The sequence below is a fragment of the Lichenostomus cassidix genome, chromosome 13 (genome assembly GCF_008360975.1).
Source record: "Lichenostomus cassidix isolate B80296 chromosome 13, HeHo_3.0, whole genome shotgun sequence".
NCBI lineage: Eukaryota > Metazoa > Chordata > Aves > Passeriformes > Meliphagidae > Lichenostomus > Lichenostomus cassidix.
In genome coordinates this window covers 4,949,405-4,967,960 of record NC_139494.1, presented here as the reverse complement: position 1 = coordinate 4,967,960, position 18,556 = coordinate 4,949,405, and the positions used below count along the sequence as shown (strand labels likewise).

At 38.9% G+C, this 18,556-nt stretch overlaps 1 protein-coding gene across 7 annotated transcripts in view; it reads left to right on the top strand.

Annotated features, from left to right (window-relative positions):
- The window catches only part of TENM2 (teneurin transmembrane protein 2), a 557,904-nt gene that overhangs the window by 337,682 nt on the left and 201,666 nt on the right, over positions 1–18,556 (top strand). For all 7 annotated transcript variants that reach the window (XM_085073437.1, XM_085073436.1, XM_085073435.1 and 4 more), the window contains one exon: positions 6,050–6,259. In XM_085073437.1, coding sequence (XP_084929563.1) covers positions 6,050–6,259 — 210 coding nt within the window. The remainder of the gene's footprint in view (positions 1–6,049; positions 6,260–18,556) is intronic.

The following is an 18,556-nucleotide window of genomic DNA, read 5'->3' as shown; positions in this document are numbered from 1 at the left end:
TTTAGGCAAGAGAAAACAACTTGGTGCTGAAGGAAATGATCACAGATGTAGATTCCTTTCCCTCTTTCTCTTGCATCCTTCATTTGGGGCTTTTGTTCTGCCTTGTCCCCTTGCAGTGGGGTCTGCTGAGTAAGGGGTTAACCCATTCCTCTGCACAGCTGGCTGAGCATTGCTGCTTGCCCTGGGGAAGGAGCTCCTGGGTGCTGAGGCTTGCCTCTCTCCTGGGAGCTGGCAGCACAAGATGCTTGGCTCCAGGGGGAATAACTTTATTCCCTGAGCAGAGCTTTGCCTACTGGGGCTCTGCCGTCCCCCAGTGTATGAAAGCACAAATGCCAGTTTAGCTACAAAATTCACACGAGCTGTTCCCCACTGGTGTCAGTTAACTAGAGTAATTTCACCAAATACAAAATATTTATGTTCTTTATGCCAGTAAGGATAATATATATTTAATTTATTCAATATAACTCTGCTTGAGAGTGCCTAGGCCACTAGTGAGCAGTGCTATGCATTCATATTAGGAGGAGATTCTTTTTTTTCTTTTGCAGAAAGCAGTTTTTCTGGGGAGGAAGGGGAGAGTCTGCTGAATGTGCTGTACCTCAGGAAAGTTTCACCTGCATCAGCTGCCTGCTTTATTTATAGTGCTTTGCACTGCAAAAACGTGCATCTTACATTATCTAGTTGTTTCCTGACACATTTAGCAGCTTTTCTCACTCTTTAAAGTGAACTTAGCGATGCTGACAGTGTAGGTGCTTCAGTTTAGGCTGACTTGAAAACGCAGTGAGAATGTGTTAAGCGGAGGAGGAGGGCTGAGCCTGTTACAGGGTTCTGCCTGGGGTCCTGCTACTGATTGTGTCCAGCTTTCCTCACAGAAGGGAGCAAAGGAGGGTGATACCTGATCCTTCTCTTATCACCTCTGGTTCATATCCACCCAATTCCGTTGCTAGATAGCCTTCTGGGTATAATTCTAGTATATATGAGCAATACAGCAACTGCAGCTAATGATCCTGTCCATCATGGAAGTCACTAACATTATTTTATGGGATTACTTTGCACAGGTTCCTATGCTTTGTATTGGTGTGACATGAATATCAGCAGCTTCAGTCAGTAAATGTCAGAATCTTAATTGCCAATTAAGTGTTTTACACTGAGTTTCTAATGCCATCAGTTATGGGGAAACAACTCTTCTGCTTTCACTCTTTATATCCTTAGCTTCCTGCATTAATACTTGAATGCTGCTATATCTTCCAAAGAGCTGTTTTTTAGAAACACAGTTATCTTAAAGTTTCCATTCTTTCTGCAGTCCAGCCTGCCAAGGATTGCCCAGTGAGATATTGCCTTGTGTGTATCTTTCCTTTTTGAGTCCTGGTCCTTATGGCCAGAGCTGTAGAACAAAGGGGCTTTACGGATAGCAATATATGGGACTAACTATTGCAGGTCAGTGATGTTTGTTGTCTGCTTGACTAGCAGATAGCCTTAGAGAAGAACTGAACAGTTAGATCATAACCCCTTGACTGTGAAGATTATCAGCTGTTTAAGTTTTTGAAACCTGATCTTGCTTATAAAAGCCTGTCATAAATGGAAGTCATCGAGAAAGATATGTCGCTTAGGTATATGAAATTCATGCTGAAAATGCATGGGGTTGAACAGTCCACAGAGGTGTTTGCTGCACATGTCTAACCTTAGAAGAGAGATTCTCCTGATGGGAAAAGCTTGAGAATTCCATTAGAGAGACAATAAGTTTTGAGGTCAGTATTAACCACCCCTGGGATTCAGATACTTTCTAATGACAGGAGTGAATAACTTAAAGAGTGATATGGCAACACACAGGCTGTGATCTTCCCTCCTGACCAAATTAATGGCAAAATGGCTGTTAAAAGAGTCTGGATTCATCTTGAGAGCTGGTAAAATAATGTATGTTTTGGGATATTATGCATGTCTCTCTAGAGGTGTGTGGGTAAATATACTTCAGTATATAAAGATGTATATAAATATATGCACACACATTTCAGAATGCATATTTGTGTGATTATTGCTCAAAATTGCTAAATTCCAGGGGATTTTATTGGTTCCCTGATTCCTGTCATGCACAAATAGAGGCCAGGGTTTTACAGACATATGGACTTCATTTATCCACAAAACTCCATAGATCCTTTAAAGGAGCAAGAAGAACAGAGAGTATGGAAAGTGTATCTCAAATATCTTTCAGTAACTGATGAGCAGCTTGCATCTCTTCTTTGATTGTGTCTCTTGTTTATGTATATTCATGCTGGGAGTGATTGCAGGCACTCTCTTTTCCTTTGTATTTTTTTTTTTTCCTTCTGGTGATGGTGTGGTCTTTCAGGCTAATAGCAACTGAAGTATCTCTTTTCCAAATGTGTTATTGTGATTGAGATGAACAGAACTCTTCTTCCCTGTCTGGGCTTGAGACATTACCAGCTGTGAGCATGGCCTGATTTCTGAATGTAGGTTCTACAGCAGATTTTAAGCCCTAAGGACTTAAAGCGTAGCAGTAATTGAGGAATGGTTTCATAAAAAGTTCCTGGGCTGGTGAAGAAACATGAGGCTGATTTAAAAAGAAAAAGGAATATAAGTGATAAGAGGGTAAAGAGAGGCTTTGCAGACTGAGGTGCTGTGTGGTGTGGAAGCCCAAAGCAAGCCCAAATCTGAATGAAGAGTTACCAGGTTTCTTCCTTCACTCTAAAAAGGAAGATAAGATAAATGACAGGAGAAAGGGAAGGAAGGGGTGGGAGGAGAGGAAATTTGTTTTTTCTTCTTGGCTGCATGCTCTTTTTGAAAAATGCCTTACGAATGCTCTATTCAGTATCTGTACAAGTCTTTGTCATGCATGAGTCTATGCAGTATGAACATGCATATGAACAGATATTGGAATAAGAGCTGATACAATTCCCTATTGAAAATGTAATATATCAGCTTTAAGTCTGGTTCCCATTGTAGCATTTCTATGTGGTTTATGTTTCTTTGACTGTGTTACACAATTACATTATTGCCTCACTGTAAGTATCCATATAGCATTCTGCCCACACACAACTAGATAAAAAATATTCATAGAAGCTTTAATATATTACTATATGAAGACTAGGTACAAATTGTTGGAACTTCTATTGACATTCTGATTTTACTTTTGAAAACAGCAGTGTAATAGAATACTGATGTCATCATATGTCACAGTATGTTATATAGTCTGTAAAGTATTGCAAATCCCATTGAGAAGCAGCGGAAATTCAGAATCTTTTATAGAGCTGGGAAATTTCAAAATATGGCTGTTGAGATATCTGCAGACACATAAATGGGTCTGACAAGGAGCTCAGGTTTAGACAATCTGCAAAGCTTAGTCTGTTCTTTTAAATAGTACATTGAACATATTTGACCAAGGTATTCCTATTAGTATGAATCAAACCCTTTATTTCTCACTTAAGGGTGTATAGTAACAAATAAATTACACGTATCATGCTCTTTGTAGCCTAATTGCATTCTCACACTTCTCTTTGGTACTTTCACAACCATTTTCTTGACTGTGGTACTGCAGATAGTTACCCCTTAGATTAATTTCTTAAGGCAACAGAGTTTAATGGTGTCTCTCTCTTCCTGTTTAGGAATTTTTTATTCATTTCCCACCAAATTTTACAAAAGGCTGGGTGTCTTATTAGATATTCCATGTGTTTCAGGGACTGGGAGTGGAGAGAGAGGAAAGATGCTTTTTTAGAGCCTCTTAAGAGTGCAGGGGAAGGCTGTGGTGGGATCTTGATCTATCAGCTTGATAGAAAGATCAAGAATGTCCCAACCACAAGAAAAGTTTTCGTTAAATTTGGCTGTTTATTGGGCAGTCTACCCAGAGGATAATTTGCAATAGGTTCTGTGGCTGACAGACATCCATGTTTTCCAATTAGCACATGATTGTGGACAGCTCTTCCTCAGGAGCCAGCTTCCCACCAAAATAATGCCACATTTTAACAGCTTCATACCTTCTGTTTCCTCCCAGCTACAAACAGAGCTGCAGTAATTAGACATTTTGCCTTTTCTTCAGGGATTTGGGCTGTATTATTTCTTGATGGTAACAATGTGATTAGCATTCCTGACAAAATAATTCTTGAGGTTTTGGGTTTTTTTTTCCTTTCTCGATGTATTCTGCAAAAATGTACCTAAATTGCTCTAAGATACCATATGCAGTTTCCACAAAAGGAAAAAAAAAATTTCTTCATCTCATACCCTCACACGTTCAACAATTTTGTAATATAGTAATACATTTCCATATGCTACATGCAGTAAATGCAGATTTAGAATTTATAAAGCTGCTTCTTTCAACTTCCCGATGCTGAAGCAGAGCCAGAGTATGTGAAAATGAAATGCACACAGTGGGCACAAGTGTCACACTCCTGTCAGAGGTGTGTCAAACCTCAGCCTCTCTGCTTCTTTGCGACACATTGCAAAGAAATAATTAGAAGCTGCTTTTGCTCAATGATTTCACTTGGATGTTTAGGATATTCATGGTAGTATTTCATAAGAATGGCATAATCATGAATAATAACAGTAATTATTCCCATCATCAATATTAGAATTATTTCCTCATAAATGCAAGTCCACAATGAAAATATTCAATGCATATTGGATTTTCTGTAGCATAAAGGATTGTAAATGGGAGTTACTGTGGAGTAGCTTAAATCCATTTCTGTCATATAATAACTTGATAATTCAGTCTTATCAATTTATCCAGTGCTAAAAATATCATAACAAATAATCATAAAAGTTACTTGCCTATGTTCTGGTATTTATTTTATTTCAAAAGTTTTTGAAGGGAAGAAAGTAATTCATGCTACTTGCTGGTACCAGGCAGTGCAAAGTTGGTGGGTTTCGGTATCTAATGGTTGATTGCTGCATCCCAAATATATTTGATATGTGGGAGCCAGAACTTTTAATTTCTTGATTTTTTTTTTCACCATCATTTGGAATGTCATGTGTGATTCCTTAAGTTTACCTAGTGGTACAAACCTAAGGATAATTCATAAAAAGGGAAGTGTCCTTGATTCAAAATGAACATGTAACTAGTGAGAAAAACAGACTGTATTTTCTCTGGTACTGTTACTTTAAGAATGATGGAAATAAGAATACACCATTTCATGTAGTTTTGCTGTGTTTTAACATTTGTAGCAGATCTCTGCCTTACAGACTTTGGCAGTATCACAAAGGTCATATTTTCTTACATTTAAATTATTCATGAAGAATTCCTTCAATGCACGAGATAAACTTGTAATGCAAAACAAAAAGAAGAAGAAAAAAAAAAAACCAAGAAAAAAAAACAACAAAAAAAAACCACCACACCAAAACCAATCTTCATCTGTGTGCTTTTGATGGAATGGATTAGTGTAAAGTTCTGGGAGTTCACAAAAGCAAAGGATACCTAAGTATGAACACTGTTGTTGACTTGGTGCCACTGCTTTGTGTGACCAAAACCATGCTGTTGCTGTGGGCTGAGGTATTTCATACCCATTAACAATTGGGCTCCAGGGCTGGAATCAGCCTGGCTGGGCAGGAAATTCTGCTCCTACAGCACCAGCACAGAAAACAGGGGCAGAGGAAGGGCAGCAGAGCTTAGAGCTGCCAGCCCACATTCCAGGTTAGCCCATCTCCAAAGGGGAATGATTGCCTTTCAGTCCCACTGTCCCCTGTACTTCTTGGCACATCTCTCAGTGGGACCTGCAAAGATCCACAGCATTACAGGAACAGCCTTAGCCTGGAGAAAGCCCTTGTGTGGTTGTTTCATGCCTGGGAGAGATTCCTGTGCTGGAGCCATTTTCCTGGGTAAAAGAGCCAAAAAACCAATCAGAGCACTGCTATCATGTTAAGATATTTACAGATGTGATTTCAGGAAATGTGATACAAAGGGACAGGTTGGTGCCAGCTGAAAGGTTGAGGGGCTGTGCACAGCAGCCATGGGATGTAACCATGCACACTTACACTGCTATTACTTGGCTGGTGGGGTTTTCTCATGACATTCATTGCTGACCTTTGATCCCTCTGTCCTCTTTCCCAGGTCGTCCCATTCCACCTACATCCTCGTCTAGCCTTCTCCCATCTGCTCAGCTGCCCAGTTCTCATAATCCTCCACCAGTTAGCTGCCAGATGCCATTGCTAGACAGCAACACGTCCCATCAAATCATGGACACCAATCCCGATGAGGAGTTCTCTCCTAATTCATACCTGCTGAGAGCGTGTTCAGGGCCACAGCAGGCTTCCAGCAGTGGTAAGAAAATTGCAAACATATGGAGTTTGTTTGTGACATGTTTGTGCCGGTTTTATGCTTTTTGGTTTTGTTTTTTTTAATGTGCAAATGTGTTCTTGCATCAGCACAAAATTGAGAGCATCTATGGAAATAGGGCAAGGAAAATCTTATTCGTTTATTTAGTGGAAAATTCCTGGAAATACAATCCATCATAATGGTGTTCCTTCATTTAACTCTAGAGAGATGTTTAGTTTTAAGTATGGTAGAAGCAGTGTAAAAAATATTACTGAATTCTTGTCATCAGGGGGATTTGTTTTCCAAAGTAGGTTTCTTCCTCCTTGTTGCATCTAGTAGGAGAGAAATGTACACACCATGATTCTTTGTTCTGCATGGGCTAATCTAATCTATCATTTGGGAATGAGGTTTTGTATCTAAAAATGCATGTTGCTTCTGCCAGTCTGTGTCTGTTCTTGTTTCTGAATCTGTCTGATTCTATACTTACAATGTCACATTTAACTAAGATCTGCTATTTTTCAGCAAATTAATTCTTGTCTTTCAGGCCACTGTTTTAAAACATTTGCAGCTCTATCAGTCATGGAATCTGTAGCGCCTGGGGTTTTCATTCCTTTTTTCTTTTCTCTTTTCATTTTTTTTTAATTTTAATTTGTATTAGTAGGTGCTGACTTTTCATTTTGACAGCCAAAAACTGAGGAATGAAGATGCAATCCCTTTTTAGAAATACAGGCACCAAAAGAAGCTATTCTAGTGCTGTTTGGGGTTGGTTTTTTTTGTTTGTTTGTTTGGGTTTTTTTATCACAGATATATGTTGTGTGCTATTTAACTAAACACAGTAAGTTTGGAGCTTCTATGCAGTGTCTGGTCTGCCTAAGGGGTCTCTTTGTTGTTGTTGGATGCAGCTCTGAGCAGTGTTGGAGGTTCTGTGTGGTGTGGGACTGCTGGGGGCACACAGCACACCTGAACAACAGCCCCTAACAGGGGCTGGGCTGTGTGATGGGAGGGTGGGACAGGCAGCAGAAGCAAACAGAACATTCAGAGAGGATATTAGGTACAATTTTCCCCCTAAGCACTGGATTAGAGCAGGTGGCCCAGGGAGCCTGTCCAGCCTCTGTCCTTGGAGCTTTCCAGGAACTCGATGGCTGCAATCTTGAGCTACTTGGTCTGACCTCAGAGCTGCCCTTGCTGGGCAGGACACTGGACTAGGCACCTCCTGGGGTTCCTTCCATCCTGAATTACCCTTTAACCCTCTTCAGGTATGTTCAAATGTAACTGCACAAAGAAATAGTAATTCAGAGATGGAGTGTTCTTCCTCACTCCTTGAGTTTATTATTATGGAATAAAAACTATGCCCGTTTTGGGGGGTTTCAGGAGATTTTGAGTGATCTAGGAGCTGTACAGCTCAAAATCTCTAATGGACAACTCTGTAGAAACCATGGACATGGGGAGGGGGTCAGGAAGTGAGTGTGATTTATTTTCATACCTTAGGAACACTCAAGAGTCCTCTGCAGGGCTCAGATGTTTCTGAATAAGGGTGGTCCAGCTGATTGAAGGATCTCTGTGTTTGCAAAAGGGCTCAGCCTTATCTGTCCCTAAATGCTTTCAGAGAAGCATTTCAGCTAACAGAGGGGGAGAGGGAAGGTTCCTGCATGGTGAGCAGTTATTTGAAAGACGGTAAGCAGAAGCTGGAGCTCTTCAGTGAATTTTCACAGGACATTAAAATACTTGGAGAAGACGGTGGGGTAAAAAAGCAGGTGATGGCAGTGTGCTAAGAACTAGATGAGCTTGTGGAGAATCACAAAAGCACCTGTGAGTCCAAGTAACACGACAATAAAATGACAGGGGACATGAGGGCAGAGAAACAGAAAGTGATATTCATGGAAAAAGCAGCGCTGGTTCATGGTTGGTGCTGGAGCATTACCTGATTGCAGGGAGGAGCTGGGAGAATGTTTGCCTCATCCCAGAGCTCAGGAACAGGGGAAATAAAGAAGAAGAGGGAACGTTGTCTAAAGGATGTGGTGGATCAAGTTGATGAGATTTTAAAGGGGAATGGGAAAAGTAAATGGGAGAGAGATGAAATAAGCAGAGGAAAATCAAGGTCAGGGAATGTGAACTAAAAACAGACTTGGAGGATACTTGAGTACTTGGTAATTACAGCCTCTGCTGGGACTGAGAGAACCAGCATGGCTTTTCTTAGGGAGCCAAATGAAGGAAGCTGCAGTATAACAGCATCAGAAAATTTGATGGAAGAGCTCTTTATGTTTCATTTTAAATCATAATCACTGTTTCTTTATATCCTTAAAAGCTTTGTGTTTGACAGTTGTTACTGTGGGCTGACCCAAGGAGCATTTCAGCATCCTCTGATAGGCTTTGCTTTGTTCATTCTACATTTTAGCATTTTTTTTCCCCACATATCCCATTTACTCTTTTAATAAATAGTAATAATGGTCAAAAATATGACTTTTAATGACTTTTAAATTTATAATGACTTTTAACTTTCAGGGTATAAGATGCAGGTGTCTTTTTTTTTAAATTTTTCACCAGAGACACATGCATAATTGCTTGATTATCACAGAATGTTCTGTAGTATTTCTTCTGGACTTAATGCATCCTCTGGAAAATAATGAGCCTTTTCTAGTGGTGTCATTTTTTTTCTTTAGTTCACACAATGTTTCTTTAGAGAGTTTAGAAGAAAATACCACCAATAATGACTTATACATTAAATTGGAGAAGGTTACTATTTTTTTTGGCTTATCACTAATTTACCATGGAAGATTTTCAGAGTAGCTTTTACCATCTACAGATAGGAAAAGGTTGATCATGCTCTTGTGGGTTTTTTCTCTTTTTTTTCTTTCTTTTAAATGTAATTATTTTGCTTATATTTGGGCTTGGGTTGAAAAGGAAGATTTGTTGAGGCTTATATTTAAGGCGTAGATCCCAGATAATCTTCAATCATTAATAAATCTCTGCAAGCATTTTCTAGTTTCTTCTTTAAACATTTCTATCCCAGTCTTCAAAGTACATGCTGAAAATGAAATATTTGCCAAAGTCTTCTGCTAATTACACTATAGAAGTGTCCTCTTGTTTGTCTGATTGGACACTTCTGCTTGTTTCAAGCTCTGCAATTACAGCATGGCTCCTCGGCAGGTTTAAGATGAATGAACCTTTTGGATGTGAGGTGACATACACCCACATGTTGCCCTGTGCCCTTCACAAGAGCTATCCTTAATATATATGGAAAAAACCATTTGCCTAAAAAAAACCCTAATCAAATACTCTATCAAATGAGCAATCTATTGTTGATATTATGAAGGCCTTTAATCTACAATAAATCTTTGTTAGAACTCATCAGAACTCCCAGTTTGAGAGAAATGTGATTATAGCACTCTTAAAATGACATTACATCATCGGGGTGATTGGTTTATCATTTGGAGAAGCGACATCAATCATAACGAGCATAACCACACGGTAAATGAATTCAACCTTTCTCCTGCAGAACAATGACACAATAATTGCTCAAAATCAGACTTGAAATGAAATCAGAAAATGCACTTTCTTTAAATATGATGTTAACCTAATGGAATATATTATTAAAAATCATGTTTGAGGAAGTTCTATGTAATTAAAAATATGTGAAAATGTATTCCTTTTTTCTCTCATTAGAACCTGTTTCAGTTGCAGAATCATTTTCTATGCAACAAGATATTATGCTGGTTTTAATTGAACTCCCATCACTTACGTTGCTTCACTTGTATTTCTTAATATAATATGCAGCACAATTATATGTGATGAAGGACAAGAGGTTTTTGAAATCTGGTGCACCTGCTGATAGTATTTTGAAAAACACAAACATTGTAGAAAGAAATGAGACCTTTTACCCATTAAAAGTTAGTGGATTTTTTTTTTCCCTTTTAAATGAAGGTCAGTTCCTGTCATACCATTTTCTGAGATGGTTTCTTACAGCTAAAAGTAGGAATAGGTTTATTTATTTTTCTTGTATGTGTTTTATCTATTTTTTTCTGTTTATGTAAGGTGACTCAGCTTGTTGAAATGCCATTTGAGTGGCTTCAGTCAAAATAGAATAGAACAGGCTGTTTTTCAACCTTATGTGGAAAAAAGAAGGGTTTTTGTTGTCTGCACCTTTGCCTTTACCATAGAGGATTTATTGCATTTAAACCAAATTTTGAACTTGCAACACAAAAACTATTTATTTGTTTGTTCATTTTTCAAGTTAAGTGACAGACATAGGATAGACCTATTCACATGTGCGGTTTTCATGCAATGGATCCATAATTGGACACATTCATCAGCTTCAACCATTCTGTCTATGAGCAAGCAGAAGCAGGATGATCTCTGGAGTATTTTGATTTTAGGAAAACTCTAAAGTGTGGTTTAGACATTGTCCTGATTCCCAAGAAGTTGCTGAAGTTTAACTGGAAGGGGGATGGTGCCCAGTTTTTCAGTGTTCACATCTCCTCTTGGCTCAGAAACAATGATACAAACCATTTGGCTCAATGTAACAATATCTGCCCAGAGTAATTTGGACACTGCTTAGAAAACAGGGTTTGCTTTGATTTTGTCACAAGCAGTGTTTGGCAGCAAGGAGAGAAGAACAGAGGAACAGGTAGGCTTGAAGGAAATAAGTGTTCTTGATTGTTGTCTGTTAGCTAGAGTAAACATAAAGAATAAGACTCCTCTTGCTTATGACCCTACTGTGTGGAAATGTTATACTAAAATATCAATATTCATTACATTCAGGGTAAATATCTAGATGGATCTCCTGTGTTCAACAGATACTACCTGTCCACAGAATTTCATTATTATTAATGTGCAATTACCACCACCTCCATGCAGTTTAGTCCAGTTTGTAAAAATCTTTTCTGAAGGGAGCCAGAACTTTCGTTAATGCACTGTAGCTGGAGGACTTATTTTAGATCCTCTGCTGGGAGTGCTTGGAAGTGTTTGTTTTATAGCCCTCTTACAATCTGGCATCAAATAAAGAATTACTTACAGTTTCTTGTCTATAATGCAAACCAAAATACAGAAGTATAGTCATCTTTAAGGAATAAATGAATCCTATGGAAAAATAATTACATCCCTTCAAGTGATTAAGCATCACCCTCTACGCAATGGAGACCTCAATTTTCTGTAGCTATCAACTTACAGGACAGAAAAAAAAGTAGCAGCCACAAAAATATAGAATCCATAAAATATATACCTTTTTAAATTTTTTATTATTATTTTTTTAATCCTAATGATGGATTGACTTTGTTTTACTTAAGAGAATAAACGAAAGAGTTTGGGTAGCTCAGGAGGCATTGAGGGAAGAGGAGCAATAAGGGAGACAAGGAATTGGAATTTCCTCTCCTGGTCACTGTTGCAGCTGGCCCAGGAGAAGAGCTGCTGTTTTACTTGTTGTTGGTTCTTGTGTTTGTTCACTTTGGCTTTGTTTAGTTTGGTCTCTTTGCATCACTTCTGGGATCAGGTTGGAAGGAACAGTTAATCAGAAAGAAAATGTTGGCCTCCTCCACTGTCACTTTCCTGTCCTAACTGCTGTGTATAATAAGATTTCAGCAGCGTCTTTCATAATCTCTTTCAGAATATTGCATTGTAGAATTTGTCAAGTTATGCTTAGATCAGCAATAGTTAAAATCAGTTAAGGTTCCAGGTTTGGTTTTTTTTTTTATTTCCTATACTTTCCTATATCTGTCTCCAAAAGGCACCCTTGTATTACAGCTGTGTATACAATTCTGCTGAGAAAGAGCACTTCTTATTCAATATATTCACAAGGAAATGCCATAAAGAACTTTCTTCTATGGCATTTTACAGCAATGGAAAAAAAGAGTGGTAGATCGATCATTTCCATTTCTGTTTCCAAATAAAAAGTAAATTATGTGTTTGTTTCTGCTCTGGAGCCTGGCCTAGCTTGGAGGTTTTATGCAAGAGTGTCTTTGTACACATTTTGTTTAAAGAGTATGTGGATGTAGCGGCAAAGCCTTTAAATATTTTTTTTCCCCAAATTTGTTTCTAATACTTAAATTCTCTAAATCCTTAATGGCCAGTTACATTCTCATTCTGTTGCATCTCTTGAGCACTGAGTCTAATTTTAGAGCTCTGAACTGGAATTAGAAATGGAGGGAACAGCATGAACAATGTTTTCCCATCGAAACCAAAGTGTGTACTTTTTCTAAAGTATTAGCTCCATGTTGCTGCAACTATTACTGATATTATTGCTGCTGCTAATCTGTGTACCCTGTGTTGAGGATGCCTGCAGATGCCTGAATTTCAGCCAGAAGACATGATTCTAGATATTGCAGAAACATTCTATTTATTAATTTATGAATTCATAATAATACCAAACAAATCTCAAACAGAAGGTTGTACGGTAATAAAAATGATAATGAATTACAAAAAGCTATAGAATTGAGAACAGACTCTAATTTTGTTGTTTACGTATTTTTCTTAAGCTCACCACGGTTTTGAGAGCTGGAGAAGGTTTTTTTAGGTGCTTTTACATTGCTTTAGTTCAAGGCTTGTAAATGTGTTGAACCAGAAACTCCTGCAGCAATCAAAGCTCCCCAGCAAAGCAGCTGCAGCCCTGACTTTGCAAGTTTCCATTTCTCTGTCTATTGCTCTGTTTTCCACGATGTCTGGGACACAGCAGTGACTGTGGCCAGTCAGGCATTCTTTCTTTACCAATGCTTGTTCTGCCTCGTGACAGCGACTTAGAGATCACCAATAGCTGGGAAACTTTGCAAAGCTTTTGAAGGTTTTGAAACTTAAAGGCTAGATATTGTTGCTCTGTGTCACTGCACCAAGCAAATCAGTGCTTAGACTTGGAACCTCATTTGAAAACTGAAAGGCACTGAGGATACTACAGTTATAAGCAGAATATTTTTTTTTCTTCTCTTACTTTCATATGCTGAGTCCAGATGCTGTCTGTGTGTTTTTCTTTGTGTGTAGAAAAGCCTAAAATTGTTCTTCCTAGCACTCTCTGCTGTAAGTCATGCTGTGTGGGAAGAATTTTTCAGGCTTTCTAATAATGTTGTCTTTTGATACAGAATTTTTAATCTTCTGAATTGCATCTTCTTTTCATTGGCAATGGCACAGTCTTGACAACTTCCACAGTGGATAGTGCTGCTGTTTTTGTGGAAAGGCAACATTTAGAAAACATTTCATGTTTTCAGCTGCTACCAACACAATTTGGTAGCCGATTGAAAGTGAAGAGTTGAGCATATGCAAGCTGTTTGCGCTTCATGGGCTACCAAGTAGAGAACCTAAAATTTAGGATATTTTTTCAAAATATTTTGCAGTATTTGTACACACAAGGTTCCGTGGGTGGCCTTTTGGTTGGTTTTATAATAGCAGAAAGTTTAATGGCTTCCTTCTTTCTCCCTATGAATCCAAATAAATGCCATTACAAACACTTGAAGGCAAGGAGACACTTTTCATCTGAGTTAATATCTTGTCTTATGGATTTTCTGATTTTGATATGCCATACACTTCTGGTGTATTTAAATGATAAATTGTGCATTTATCTAGTGCTTAATTATTACTCCTAGTTATAAAATTACGTTAATAGATTTACAGTTTTGATACCCGTTTCTAATATGATTATAAATATTAGCATCTTACCAGGAAAACTGTAAATATATGTCACCTATTTATCACATTAACATCTCTAGAAACTGAGTTTGTCTTCATATAAAGTGTAATGAAATCAATAGAAATTAGGACTTTTTTCCTTTGGAAGACATTCAGTCTTATTTTAGAAAGTTCAGGAGATGGGAAACCTCAGCACTTCACTAGAGAAACTGATCAGTGGTTACTAATTATTCTGAGTGGTTTGGGTTTTTTTGCCCTATTAATGCCTGACTCTTTGCCTGGCAATTCTCCCATGCATGTCTGCTATATCCCTTCAGCATAAACAGAAAGAAATCTGGATTCTGTCATTTTTCTCGGAATATTTTTCCCTTTTTGTTGCCCTGTTGCCCTCTGGAACATGTGCACTCCAAGGGTTTGCACATGGAGCTGTAGTGATGAAACCTCTGCTGAAAACAGAGCTCAGCCAAGCCAAATATCCTGTCCTGTTCCTTCCTAACCCAATTCTTCGAATGCACTAAGCCATATTGTGAACAGGACTCCTGTGCCTGCACCACTGCATCTCATGCTGATGAATGCTTTTGCAGACCAGGACTTTGTCTTTCTCAGAGTCTCAACTTTAGCAACCTTGTGCAGACACTGCTGCAGTGCAAGTGCAATAAAAACCTGTGGTTCCCCCACTGAACACTGCTTTATTTTGGTGCAGGGTTACCCATATTTCTGTTGGGAGAGCGAGCAGATGTTCAGATGGCTGCACTCAGGGCTGAGAGTGCTTCCTGGGGCTCGCTGTGGTGATGCTCTGTGCTTGCCCCATGCCTGCCCTGGTGTGACTTGGGCACAGCTGGCACTGCAAGGCTCCAAGAGTCAGCAACTCCAGGGCAAGTCTTCAGCTGACCAGTTCCTGGGGTGTTTGTAATTTCCAAAATGTGTGAAATGATTTTGTACTAAAACTACAGATGAGGAGTTTTTGGGGTTTTTTTCTCATGGAAGCAAATCAACCAAACAGTATTGCCTTTTTTATTACATTTGCAAATATGCATAATTTATGTTTCTGACAGAGTCCTGCACAGAGAAGTTGAGGACTTTGATTGTTTGTAGAAGTTAATTACTGGCCTGAGTAAAAGCTTAATTTTCAGATTGTTTCACATCAAGGCGTAAGAGGGTATCTTGTTCCATTTTGCCAGCTCCCAAAGTGGGAGCTGCTCAGTCTGTGACATTCACACGAGAAGGAAATTTTGTCCCTTGCTCTGTTCTGTTTGTTTGGATTTTGTGTTTTCTTCCAGTCTGTAGCAGCGCTGTGCTTGCTCCCAGTTCCCCAGGTTGCCTTTATTGCAGTGACCTTTTCCATCCATGTAGGATGCTATTTGTCATTCCTCTCTCCTTGGATCCCTGCCTCGCCCCACCAAGGTATTGCCTCACGTGTGGCTCCTGCACAATGGCTCCTTTCTGTCTAATGCAGTTGTGCTGGGTGTCATGGGGCTGCAGCAGTGGGATTTTCACAAACAGAGCTTTTCTCGCCTTTTATTCTTGTCAGAGCTAATGATTTGTGAAATAAATAAATAAATACACACCTACAAGCAGGGCCATGACAGCATCCTTGTGATTGTAGTGATAACTGATGCTTACCTTGCATAGTTTGGATCTGAAATAAAACAATCTAGTAAATCAAAAGGAAGGGAAATTGGCAACTTGGTATGAAAATTGGATTCTTTTGAGAAGACTCCTTATCCTTGATACTCTGTTAATTTAGAAGCAGTAACTACAACACTGTGGAAAACGAGAATGACCTTTTGTAAAGAATAAAAAAACAATGTGTGGGCATAGAAGCCTTTATACACCAAACCCCTAAAATTTGGGGCTCTTACTGTGCTGATAGATCTTTCAAACTCTGCAAAAGAGAGACTGGTTTGCTGTGAACTACCATGCCCCAAAAACTCCATTTGTAATAACAGAAAGGTTCAGTGTTGTCCCAGTACTCCCTAGGAAAAAGATTTATGACCTTGTTATTTTGAAAGGTCCCTCTTGGCCTTCAATCTCCAGACCTGGAGAAGAGTTGTTAGTATGGAATGAAATGGGAAATCCCAACTGCAAATCCACATGGTTTGGATGAACTCAGAAATCTGGACTTTAATATTGCACAGTGAATTAATTAAATCTGTAATGTGTATGACATGGTAATTATTTTTTGGGTAAACAAATAACTTATTCTACTGGAATCAGCAGGAATTTTGTGCACTAAACACAAGGCTAACTCCTTAGTTAAGTAATGAGGTGTGAAATGTTCTGCCTAACAAAGCAGTGTTGAGCATGTTTGTTAATACTTTTTCCTGCAAACAGGTGGGTAATTGTTTTACTTGACAGAAACCTGCCAATTTTAGGGACTAGCAGCCATGAAAAGGTGTAAAATCTTTGTTGTGAGCCTCAGGTTTCTGAGCTTCAAGTTTCTGAAAACATGAAACAAGAAATTTGGACTTTTCCAATCAGCAAATTTGGTTAGGGAGAGCAATATGAAAATACTTCGGTCTAAAGGAAAATGTGGGTTAGGTTTATTCTCACTCTAAGTTTCAACCATTTTGTTTAACTTTTCAGCATGAGCAAAAAAAAACAAACAAACCAGACTTAAATCCTCAAAATGAAAGGTGAAAATATTTGCTTACTAGTCTTCAAAATTAAATGGTCCTGAATTTCAAAAAACTAACTCCTTATTGTTTCTGTGTTTTTCAAATCTTTTGTCTTGTCATTCTCTATCTTTTTTTTGAGCTAAAAATGTAGCAAAATTGAATTAGATATTTATGAATAGTTTGTCTCCTTGTGGTCTGAAGCAGGCAGTAGGCAGAAACCAATTAAAAAACAGCTATTTATTCTAAAATAAATAGCTTGGCAGACTTGGTAAGGCCGGTCAGTTATATTTACTAGTGCAAAATATGTATCTGCAGCTGGAGAGGATGGTAAAGACAAAAAGAGGCTGCCTTGAAAAAATAGAGGAATTTCTAAGACTTAAATTTGCAGTTTGAGACTGGCCTGAAAGCACGATGGGATGAGGAGATGATGGAGTGATGTGTAAGGACAGGCTGAGAGCTGCTGGCTCTGGGACTGCAGAAAGGCTGGGGAGGAGCTGTCCTTACAAAACTCATCCAAGGAAAAGGCTCAGGACTGGCTGGCAGCTCCCCTTGCCCAAGTGCCCTGTCAGCAGCTCCAGGCCAGCCCGTCTCAGGTGGCTCAGCCATCCTTCTGATGACTTACAGGAGAAAGGGGACTGAAACAAATCACCAGCAATTGTCATCTAGATGTCCATGGATGGCCACAAAACTTGCTTCTTCCTTTGCTTTCTAACTACAGGCCAGTTCTAAATATCTTTTTCCTCCTCTTTATTTTCTGTTGTTGACAGCTGGAAGGATTCCACAGTCTTGATTCCTCATTTCCTCTGAGATCATGCCAGAAACACAAATGCATTAGAGAGTCTTGTTTCAATTTCTTTTTTTGGAGCAATTTCCATTAATATCCTGCTGTCACAAAGCAACTGGTGCTGCTTCCCAGCTCTTTATCGTGGCAGTTTTATTCTGGGGAGCTCCAGCAATTGCTCAGTGAGATCAGGAACCCCCCAGTGCAGCTGACTCTTGTGGGGAACACCGAGCAGTCACGTTTGGTTCAGCTGATGCCAACTGCTTCGTGTTTAACATTTACATTTCTTTGGGCAAATTAGTCCTGGTGGATCCTGCTGGATCGACAGCCTCTGCATCCAGTGGTTTCTTCACAGCATAGTATAGACTGGTTTACAGAATGGTATTTTTGTTATAGAGCAGGCAGATTCAATTCAAATTTCCATGCTCCTAAGAGATATAGAGGCAAAAAATCAAAATCTGGAGAGCTGGTTTGATGTTGGTTTGGTTTGGGGAGGAGTGCAGGAGACCGGAGGGTTGTGTTGGTTTTTTGGGGGGTGGTTTTTTAACTAGATGTTTGAATATATACCTTAAAATTTAAGATTCCCAGAAAGAAGATTAATTATTCTTTGTCTTCTTTCTGGGAATCTTAAATTTTGAACTGTTTTTAATAACCAATCTGTTAGGTTCATTTGGTTAACAGAAAAGCACCTTGCTGTTGGTTCTTTTCAGAAAGTAATGCTCTCTCATTATAGGCTTAAATTGACAGGATCTACAGAAATATGACCATTAAGTTTAATTCTATGCAAAAATTTTGCTGTTTAAATACTTCTAGTTTCCACAAAATGCTCTCAGGTGGTTTTATGAGAAAGCATCTAAAAAGTTTGAGAAAACTACTGAAGTTGTATTATTTCAGCTTGTGCTTTCAGCATAGTGTTATCAAAACAGAAAAATAAAATAATAAATGAGTAAAGAGAACATAAAAGGGAGAAGTTGCCCCCCTAGTTTTTCTAACCCTGTCATGTGTTTTCTAACACAAAACTCTCTGTATCTCCCCCATTAGTCTCCACTCTGAGCTACTGTTAGATCTGCATTCCTTTTCTCAGCTCTGAGTTTTTGTTTTCTCACTGCACAGCAAACCCAGAGCAATGTCCTGGGTGGGAGCAGGGAGAGCTTCCCCAGCAGCCCAGCCACGAGAGAGGAGCTCTCCAGGCACTGTGCTCCTGCAGAAACTGCCAAGTTCATCTTTTCATGAGATTTAATGCTTTCCCTACCTTTGATTTGCACTTTGAAATCTGTTGAAGGTATGAGATGTGGTTAA